The sequence below is a fragment of the Pterocles gutturalis genome, unplaced genomic scaffold, assembly GCF_000699245.1.
Source record: "Pterocles gutturalis isolate BGI_N339 unplaced genomic scaffold, ASM69924v1 scaffold9635, whole genome shotgun sequence".
Classification (NCBI taxonomy): Eukaryota; Metazoa; Chordata; class Aves; order Pterocliformes; family Pteroclidae; genus Pterocles; species Pterocles gutturalis.
This window is the reverse complement of record NW_010143447.1, coordinates 47,230-58,585: the sequence shown is the minus strand read 5'-3', so window position 1 is coordinate 58,585 and position 11,356 is coordinate 47,230. Positions and strand designations below refer to the sequence as shown.

At 39.5% G+C, this 11,356-nt stretch overlaps 1 protein-coding gene across 1 annotated transcript in view; it reads right to left on the bottom strand.

Moving 5' to 3' along the window:
- Positions 1-10,300: 10,300 nt before the first annotated feature.
- The window catches only part of CAMKMT (calmodulin-lysine N-methyltransferase), a gene marked incomplete at its 5' end in the record, with an annotated part of 46,947 nt that continues 45,891 nt past the window's right edge, over positions 10,301-11,356 (bottom strand). The window contains one exon of the mRNA XM_010084741.1: positions 10,301-10,774. Coding sequence (XP_010083043.1) covers positions 10,697-10,774 — 78 coding nt within the window. The remainder of the gene's footprint in view (positions 10,775-11,356) is intronic.

The following is an 11,356-nucleotide window of genomic DNA, read 5'->3' as shown; positions in this document are numbered from 1 at the left end:
ACACTGAAAATATGCTCAGATCCACCATTAAGTAATAAATTTATTCTTCTTGCTATGCTATGAAAAGGTAATCAGCAAAGGGGAATATTAACAACAATTTAGATCTGGAGCTTTTATGAGTTTTTTTTAGAATATTTTTTTCCCCCCAGTTCTGGTACATACGGATCAATTTTAAGCCTTAACGGTCCTATAGCTCATAAAATGTGCATTATGTCACCTTTTAGATAGTTTTTTCAAAGTTATTGGAATGGATGAATAAACAAATTATTGTTAAGGCTACACACATAAGCCTCTAAATAGCAGTCGGAAAATGCACAGTGCTTCTGCAACTCAAATATCTGTTTGTACAATGATCTGAACTGCTCATGCAAGTGTTCATTTTGGCTTGACCCTGTTTGGCACAGGTGGGAAATGCCGTGTGTTGGAGTGCCAGGTAAAACGGATGGTGACTCTGGGGCAGGGGAATCCCATCTAGCAGCAATAAGACCACGGCTGTATGGCCACAAAATGCCCCCTGCCTGCTGGCGAGAGTGGTTACCTAGGGAAAACTCATTCCTAATCCCCTCTTTGGATGAGGTAGATTGCTCTGAAGGAAAAACCATACCTCATGTACAATCATACCCTGCCTTTACACTCTACTATTGAGTCCAGGCAAGCACACGTGCCGAAGGGCTGAACTTCTCAGCACTCAGCATGCCCTGCTGCTCCTGCAGTTTTTACCTGACCTAGTGAGCACATACACACGGTGCGGTCTCAGGAATGCACTGCAGTACAAGGAGAGGCTCCCCAACGTATGCTGATCTGTGGTCTGCAGGTTCCTGTGCCCGTGATTATTGGGTGCAGGAAGGTTTCAAAATTGTACAGATTATTTTCACTCTGGAGAAGTTTTTAAGCCATTTAGTCTTACCTGCACTCTTCCCCACACCGGTCTCACTCCTCGGCAAGGTCTGTCTTCTGCCTTTCTGACTGCCAGTGTGTTGTCTCACCGATGTTCATGCTTGTTGGGATTATGCGCTGTCCCTCTTCTGTGATGAACCTAACTGGAACTGTGTTGTTTTACTGATTTTTGAGCAAAAATAGGGCCTTCTGAATGCCATGCCCCAAGACAGGATGTGCCCTCCTGGTGCAGTTGAGCAGCCCATACTCAGCCCTTCGTGCCTCAGAAGCATGCCTTCAACCCACGCTGCCCCGGCACGGACAATCAGGATGGGATGCAGCCCATGCTTTACAGTCGTTGTTGGCATAATGGGGCCTTACAACAAAGAAAAGAGCAGGCTGAAAGTGATCTGAAATGGGTTGGGGGTCCAGCAGTAGGCATCCTTTTCACCAATAGTTGCTTGGCAGCAATTGCTGCCCGGTGACAATATTCCTCTGCTTTGCTGGCAGCTGAAAATAACTCTGAAAGTGCTTTGGAAGGGCTGCCTTTGAATTGAGCTGAACACCTTTCCAAATGATTTTGAGTATCATCTCCCCCTCGGATGAGGAGAATTCAGTCTCTTCCCTCCCACTTCTTTTCTCTGCAGCCTATAACCACTGTAAAATATGGCTTATTGTTTCTATGCTTTCCCATGCCCTTTATTTCCATAATAGACTCTTTGCCCATATGTTTGCTAATATTTCTACCTCACCACATAAGCTGGCAGATGCCCAGAGTGTTGCTGCCTGTGACATGATTCCTTTTTGTTCCCCATGCAGTTATCTGGCAGTACCTTGCCCGCAGGGTGGGCACAGAAAACCACAGATGCACCTAACCTGGCACAAGCTGTTGTAGCATCATGACAAAAACACCTGCCCTTCCCATAATGATCTTCTGAGCCACTGGCGTGCCCTGTACTGGGAATGGAAGGTTAAATTACCACTTTGCTTCCTGTTGTGTCATCGTTTTAACTGTTTGCATCAATTATTGAATACACTTACACAGCATTAACACCTTTGCCATGATTCACCCCTGTAAATTGACATTGCAAAACGCTTTAAGTGTGGTCCTCATCCCTAAAGCTTCTAGTAGCAAAGTAACTGCCTGCAGACTTGTGGAAGTATCTGTCTCAAAAAATGGCCAAAAAACATTTCTGCAGATTTCTGATGAGATGATAGCAAAGAGTTAATTTAGAGCCACGGCTGCTAAGCATCCCCCAGCGTGTGAAAAGCAGCATAACAGTAGAATCAGTAAACCAGTATGAAGTTGTAGGAACAATCACCAGTGCTCCCTCCAAACTAAATAAACAGCCTTTTTCTTGTGTAGAAAGATGACAAAGTTCTAGGTATTTTCCTCAGTGCTCTTACCCATCCTTTGAAAATGAGCAGCTTGTTGCTAAAACGCATAGAGGAAGGGAGATGATGAATTAAAATACTTTTCAGACATTGCAGGTCCCTGTCTGTATTTCAGTACTTCTGTTGAAAAATCCAGTACTGGTACCATCCATCAGAAAGAACAGTAACCCCTTCAGGGAATTTCAAATGCTATCTGATGATGTAAAAAACACAGTTCCCAGGGTATGCCAACATCCAGCATAAAAATAAAGTCTGACGGATGGATGAAGGTCTGCTGTATAAGAACTGCTGTTGAGTGAGACTTGCATTATAAATGCAATTCTGCTTCCCGTGGAGTCTTTCTATCTGTGTTACATCACTTCTTTGCCTCAGTTTCCCAATGTGGGAAAAGGGAAACCATTTCCTATTGTATCAGACCATGGTGCTATCTGAGCAGCGACTTTAAAAAGCATGTTGAACATGCAAAGTACTACCCTGTTTAAGGGCTCATTATCACTATTATAAATTAAATCATAAACACTTACCCTGAAAATATTGTTTTAATGTACTTTGCTGTTTGCTTTCCAAACTTATTTAAAAATTAAAGGTTTCAGAATATGAAACCTCTTTTCACAATGAAAATCTCATTTTGTATATTTGCTTCCCAGAGGAAACACGTCTAGAGCTAAAGCTAATAACTAGGGCTACTGTCTTCTCATGTGATAGCAACTTATGCTTTAAGGACTCTGATCCACACCCAAGAAACTCAAGGAGCTTCTGACTAGATTCAAATGCTAATCTCTCAAAGGTTTTGCAATTTATTTCTTAATGGTCCACCTCTGAGACATTCATCTGACACTTTGACTATTATGTTACCTGGATTAAAAAAAGATGCTAATAAGAGTATTAGCCAGGTTCTTACACACAGAAAGCTTTTGCAATTACAATACCTCCTGAGTCACTCATTCAGGATCCTGGGAAAAATAGAGCATTTTTGCTTTACAGATCCCTTTTTTTTAAAACAAAAAAACAAAAAAACAAAAAAACCAAACCTCAAGAAGTGCTTAAAGTTCCTTGTTAAGAGATTTGAAAAATGTATAGTCCTTGTAAATTAAATACTACAAGTTCTTAGATGAGTGATCCCTAAACATTTATAATTCACACTAATACGATTTAATTCTAACTCACTGTAAGATTTATAGAAATTAAAAGACTTCATATGCATAAGGGTGATGAAAATATAATCTAGTTCATGAAATCTTTATATGTAACTTTATATTTCAGCAGTATAGTTATCCCTGGCGTGCTCCAGGCTCCAGGAACAGACCACCCGGGGGCTGTGACCGGATCCTGCTCCAAGCCGAGAGCGGGCTCAGCTCCTGGCAGCCTCCGCGCCCAGGGGTCTCCTGCTGAGACTCGCTGTGCCAGCAAGATGGCCGTGAGTTTCTGGGCGCTGGCATGACCTTTTTAAAGCTGTAAATGCATGAGGTTTTGCTCCTCTGCCTATGCCATCTTGACACAGTGAGGAACCGCCAATGAACTTGGGAAGGGGCAGTTTCCTTACCAAGAGAGGAAGCTGCTGGAAGGAAGAATGTGGCCCTGCAATGCCAGGGTTCGCTTCCTCACCTGCGAATGGACCACACAGGCTGTTTCTTTGCCCAGAGAGCTGAGAGGCCCGGCTTGAAGAAAAAATTTCTGTTATAATTATGTAGCTGCATTCTCCTCAGCTTGAGTCCTAAGGAATTAGCAGTTTCTCTACGTTAGATAGCATGTACACAATTTAGGATAGCGAATCGGTACCACTGGCATTTAATTGTTACCCGTGAGTTCCGAGACCACTGTTATGATAGAAATGGGAGGAGTTCCTTCTAAATTAATTTTAATTTTTAACTATCAAAGCCATTCCACACAAAGCCACAGCAACTTCAGCAACTGTCTTGGTTGCACACCAAGGATTTCACTGAGAACATGCTAGAGGGAATCAGAAAGCAGAGAAAAGGTCACAAATAAGCACCTTAGGAACAATGAAAGCTTTTCTCCATGTAGCAGTGGGAGAGTTGCTAGAAAAACTGAAAAGGTATTAATCAGAAGTGGCTATAAATCCTCTGGAGTTTTGCTCTTATAAAACTCCTCAGAGAAAGTCTTGAAGGAAATGCAGGTCAAAGCCCAAAAAAGCTCTTGATCAGAGATTGCTGGAGGAAAATCTTCCCAGATGCCATTTAATAGGCAGCAATCACCCCAGGAGTGGGAAAGCCAAGTACGCTTGAAACATGGTTGCAGTTCCTAATAGGCCTTGTCACACTTAAGGCACTGCAAGCTCCATCCAACGAACAGCTGAAGCTGGCTGGCGATTCATAAAGCCAACAGTTTAAAGTTTATTATGATGAAAGCACTTAATGACAGCCATCGCTAGGGGCCCATCATTTATAAAGCTGTGCTGAGTATTAGACATGTAGCATGACCACCAATTTTATGTCACAATTGCTACCATAAAATGACCTTTGGTGATTTTTACTGCATGTGGTGGACAGCTCTTCTTTTACATTAGTGCTCTGTGGCTTTTCTTTGCAGACTATTATGCTGTCTAAAGCTTATTTGGCACTGTCGTGAGTCTCAACCCTTGTTATTACCCCGAAGGCCTGTCTAAAGGAAAACTCTCATGTTCTATTATAGCACTCCAATAATTTACAGATCTTACCATCCTTGGTTAGCGTCATAATTTAGTGCAGATATTCCTTCATTGTATTCCTTCATTGTTACCATGTTTAATAAAATCCCTCTGTTTCTACAGACCACGCTAAATTTCCTATCCGGGCCACTAAAATACATACGGCTCCTGTATTCTGGAGACATGGATAACGGGCTTTAATTTTTTGTTGTCAATTGAAAAGAACAGTAAGCAAAAGCAGTGAACAGTAGTTAACCTGGGAGAAATCTCCTTAAAGCCTTAGGTATAAATGCTAGACATTGCACAAACAGCAGACATAATTTCAGTGCATAATGCACAAACATACATTTGCATGTGAACAATATTACTTAATTACCTTTCAATTTTTAGACCTACTTTGTATACTTAGGAAGTGTTTGAATATACCAGCACTTCACTGTCCTGATGTAAAGCATTACCAGTAAAGTGGTCTGTCCATGCTACAACACCTTTAAATTGTATATATAATTTTATAAATGATATAAAATCTGTTTCTAGTCCATGAAAAAACACACTAGCATTGCACACTGCAATCTTGAAAGGGTTTAAAATATGTGATTTCTGCTGGTACCTACTGTATTGGGTTTTATATAAAGCTTTTTTCAATAAGGTAAATTGTTACATGACAAACTCATCTTCCACCATTATCATCTGCTGTTTGTGTTTAACAACAGGAGTCCTGGTCTAACAAAACTGTTGTAATGGCTGTACAAATTACTCAGCTGAAAGCTTTTCACCAAACCAAACAGTATTAATCAGCAGTTCTTATGAAGGTGCTAATTAAAAACAATTTTCTTCCTCAGTTTGCAATACTAAGCCATCTTCATTTGCACAGTTTCCAATATACAGCTACTGTATACACTCACACTTCAGGGCCTCTATTAACTATTGAATCTCCTATTACCTATTTTATTACATTCCTGTCTCCCAAGTTTAGAAGCTTGTTGACATTTTAGAAGTCACAGCATGATATGTTTAATCATTTTAAAAGTACGTTAATTGAAGTCAGAGTCAGGAAAAAATAACAGGTCTTTCAGCACACAGGCTCTGGCAGGGCACAACACAGGCTGAACGTTCAAATCCTTTCCTGCTAGCATCACCCATCACCCGGGGACAACATCTTATGACTGAAGGGGGACGGTGCCTAATGCAGAGAACCAGTATTTTTTTCCTTGTTTTTAATAAGCAGCCTCCTACAAGTGACAGTGTGTTGGTTATCTGCAGGGAAATGCATCCAAAAGAAAAGGTACTTTCTGTTACTGAAGGCCTACCGCTCCGTTGCTGTCGTCAGCCACGACAGCTCTTTGTTTTTGGGGGCTTGGCATCTGTTGAGTTTAACCCAGATTCAAGGGTCAAGATGTTTCTTCTCAGGCTGTGGAATGCCATCTGGACTACTGCTCCGTGCATCTTCCCTCTACTTTCCACACACTTTCCACACAAGAAGACAATGAAGATCCAATGCCGCTGTTGGGCAAAGATAGAAAATATCCAGCTTTTACCCAGGAACAACAATATGCTGGGCTTTTTGGCAGCAAGCCAGCTGCTGACTAAGCAGGGAGCCCTAATAGGCTAAACCCTTTAAAAATGGGAAGGAAAAGTTGAGTTTGTTACATTCAGCTGTTTGCACAGAGTTGACAGGTTGGAGAGGGAGACGGATCTTACTGAGGAGATGCTGCACTTAAGTCTCACAAAATTTGGAGTCAGTTTTAGAGTATATTAGCTGCTTTCTCAATGGCTATACGCAAATGAGACAGCAATACTGCCTCAGGTTCCCTCGTATGGGGAATGGACATGATTTGGGGGGGTTCCCCTTTATTTAAACATTCAGCTGCAACTTCATTAAGTGGTTAACTGGCTTTCTCTTAGTTTTACAGAGCTTCACATCAGGGTGCCCTCCTTTTGGCTGGGTTAAGTAAGTGCTGCTGCAGTGCAGATGAGGAGAATATTGAAAATCAGTGTTTAAAACCATCTTTCAAAAGATGCTGGTGTGCTTATAACCAATGCTAGGCTGCTGATTTGTGACAGTGAAGGCATGACAAGCTGCCTTAATCAGACTGAGGAGAATCTAAAAGTGAATCAAAAGACAGAAAGTGACAAAACCATCTCTTTCTGAGGAAACAACATGGGATGACCATGGTGCACAGAAAACATTTTCGTTCTAACCACCAGCACACCCTGTCCTAGCACCATCCACCAGCATCTCAAAACATTTCACAAGAGTTAAAGGAATTTGTGGTTTGACATCACTGTTTATTCCCTGATTTAAAGAAAAAGAAAACCACACATAAAGAAATCCAGGCTAAACTATGCATTTATAATTTGCTCTGTGAAAAGGCAGAGACGTGGCCACTTCCCTCTTGCATTAGGGAGCACGGGTGAAAGACAGTAATAAAATGCTGCTCTGTTTGACTTGCAATGTGTTGCTGCCTTTTTCCCCTCTTTCCCCTGCCATATCAGCTGTGCCACCTGCCATATCAAGAGGTGGATCAAAAGCTCCACCCACTGCATCCTCTTTTGTTCGGGGAACAGCAAAGGACAGTTGTAATGGAGATGTAACACTTGATAAAACGTATGCAGCCAAGCTCAAGATGTAAGGACGCTTTTCACGGGGAGGGGGGAACAATTTGAATCCCACTTCCTGCCTCACACAAACCTGTAGCCACAGGCAAAATGTGAATGACTTGTCTAACAAGGATTTTGCAGCTAGACTGATACCTGCGGTAGTAAGTTCTCCTGCTTCATCTCACATTCTTAAGACATTTTTCATTTCAAATCAAACATTTCCCAAATGGAAAGATTTGTGCTGTTCCAGAATGCTATCAGCTAGGACTGGTTTGTAATTTTTAAGAAAGCCTTTGCCAGATCTCACAGCAGGAAATTGAATATTTTTTTCTTGGTCTTTTATATTCTAAAGATCACAACTCACTGCCAGTGGCACTGTCTGCTTTAGGGCTGCACACAGGGGGATGGATGTCCACAAGAAGATAATTTCTCTTTGCCATTTTTCTCCAAGAAAGAGGAAGACACAACGTTGCTCTAAAAACTACCAACATACATGAAGGAAAACTTGCATGAGCCTAATATTTCCAGTCTCAGTGAAGACAGCAAGCACAAAGTAATTAAACTCAATATTCTGTTACAGAACACAGTAAACTATACCATTAAATATACACCAAGTATCAGAGACTAGTTAAAGCACATCATGTGAAAGGCTCTGATACACTTTTTAAGCATGATTTGATAAAGTGCCTAACTTTTCATTAGCAAAGATATTTGATGCATTAATAAACACTGTATTTTTAATAAATTTTAAGAGCTCAAGAAACAATTCATGAAGTCCCTACTAACACAAGGGACTCTGAGACGTCTCTAAACCAGAACACTTTTAGTGCCTCATATACAGTAAATCGTACATCTGTGAGTTTTCATTTTAAAACAAAAAATAGAGAAAAGAGCTTGCTTATATACCTCTAAAATATCTACAGGGACCAAACCTGCAAGCACTTATGTAGATGAGTAACTTTACTGCCTGTGGAGCTCCAATGTGGGTTTGCAGGATGAAGCCTAAATGCATCTTTGGTAAACAAGCCATCAATTACACACTTTAGGGACGGCAGCACCTGTGCAAAGCCTTCAACTCAAACAACAGACACTAAAGAAATAGAAAGCAATTATCAGCTACCAATTTGAGTAAAACTGTTTTATTCTTACAGCTAAAACCACAATTTTCAGTGACACTGGTTCTATTTTTGGCAATAACAATCTTTATTAGATTCTTGTACATCTGACATTCAAGCCCTCTGAAAAATAAAAGGTTCACAAATTTTAATATTTCACTATTTTTCACACTCTTTTGTTGATTGTATAGATTTCCTTGCACATGTTTTTAGAGAAAAGAAAGGCACTGCTGTGTGGGACAAATGAAACAAAACTAATTACACTAAAGCCACCTTCACAGCAATTTTAAATTATTCCTAAATGCTTTTGGTTTCTTACTAGACAAGTATCTTCCCACAAGAGTTTGAATATGAAGCTCTTACCAGCTACAGGGGAGACATACTACTCAGTTCTAGGATAAATGGTTGGTTTGCATTGCCCCTGGTCTTTATCTAACACTGAGAATAGGCTGCTTTTTATCAAAAGAGGAATAAATTGCTGTTATTGTGATGTTAGCCCATCACTTGGCATTGCAATTCAAGTTTTTGTGAGAAAGAAATGTATGATCTAACTGCGACTTGACCTATGCCTTCTGAGATCCATCTAGGTGCTCTAATGGAGCATAAAAAGTACTGAATACAAGGACATGCAAACCGGTAGTGAAGAAATTTGTTTGAGAAGAGCGAAGAGAAAGGGAGTTTCATGAGCTTGTGGTTTATGTGCTGCTCAACCTGTTAAATATGGAAGAATGCTTATTGCTGAACTGCAGTTCTTCTAATTAATGTATTTCAGCGTGATCCTCTACACTTCCTTGCATCTAGTACCTCCCTCTCTCTGTCATGCTCTCTGCCTCTCTCTTTTTTTCATCGTTTTAAGAGTGTTGTGGTTTAAGACACTGTACAGGATTCTTGAATGATCCAGGTTGTTTTTCTGAGAAGTCATTCAAATGGTCTATTAAACTGCTAAGAAAAAAAGAAATTGCTCCTGTTTCTTTGCAGGATTTTTGTCTTTCCCAGTACAAGAAAAGTCACATTAAATGTTTATCAAATACTTGGGCCACAATATATCACAATATAAACTAATTCAAGGGAGATACTTTGATTACACTACAAAATCCTTTAGTTGCTATAGTGTTTCTCATAATTTATCAGAAAAAGATGTATTTTTTTTTAAAGCGATTTCTAGGATAGTAGCATTTAGATTTTAGTCCTGATAAAGGCTCACTTTCCATTCATAGTCAGAACCTAAATGTGCTCTTCTTGTACCTAAACAGATAATAAGCACTCAGCACACTCCCCCTTCTTGACACAACACACTGAGACTAATCACACATAATTGGAGAGGAGGAGCAGAGGGGCTGGGCAGGCTATTGTGTCCAAAGGACAAATGGTCAGTTTATGAGGCTTTTGTCTGATGCATAATTTCTTATACATCCATAGGAGGAAAAGTCCTGCTGGAAAAACCCATATATACACACATATATAAAAGAAGCCTTCAACACAGAAGCAAATGAGGACATTTCAATAACGGATAGAAAAATCAACAGTGGAATTTAAAAAAAAAAAAGGCAGAAAAATCCAAGCATTCAATAGGTGCACTTTTAAAAGATTTTAAGACAACTATTTCCTTACTAATTAATGTGAATGCATTTTCATTTGCATTGTAACTACTTTACAACCAGTTATATAAACCCAGAAAGTACATTATTCACATCTGTTCAAACACACCCCAAAAATAACATTTAAAGAGATTAACAAAGTACATGCAAGTTTAAAGGTACAAAAGAGAAGGAAGCCAGCTTTACACCTTTGTTAATGTATACATGTGAAATCTGATTGGTTTTAGGCTGGAATATAGTTGTAAAAATAAGTTCTAAAATGATACAAAGAAAGGTGTCTCAATGTTTGCACACTGTGAAACAAGCCATGGTATCTTCCTCCACATTTAGACTAGAAATATTTATCTAATGATGGCTCAGGAACAAAATGGGGGGAACTGAACCCTCCCACTCTCTGACCATCCACATACATGGATTAATTTTCAGTAGTCCACCTTAAAACAAACAAAGAAAAGTGTCATCTTCTATCTGTGTTTGGTTAAAATGAGAAGAAAAGGGTAATGGAGGTTCTCCTCATATGTATCTTTTTCTTCATTTTTCAACTGCAAATAAAAAATGGATAAAGTGAGCAAACTGTATGAAAGCATTTTAAAAATACTGACAGTTCCTGCTTAACTATATTCCTTAGTGCAAATGATACTACTAAAGTTGAAACATTTAACAACTACAAAAAGAAACTGTAAGGACAAATAGTATCACAGGTATGGAATAGTATGTCAAATATTATCAGGAGCTGGTCAGAGTTCATAGACAAACTAATTCATGCAATAAGTAGTTGAACATTACTTACAAAAAAGTGAGGTCCCAAATTGTTGTATTAAATAAATTATATTCAAGTGAGATTTAAGGCCTGAATTAAACCCACTAAGCTAGGAACTTCAGAACAAAGACTAACAGTTTATCCCTAATCAGCCTAACTATTGCTGTATATTTGGTATTTAAGATCAACAACCGTTTCAGACAGCTGAAATACCATAATCTTACCTGAAGGTTTACATAATTGCAAGCCACTTCCAAGGCTGTAATGCAGTTCTTGATGGGCTTATTTATTAATTCTGTTTAATTTGAAAAATTCTTATTGTAAGAGAGAATTATAACCTGATAATCAGAGTGGTACAATTCCA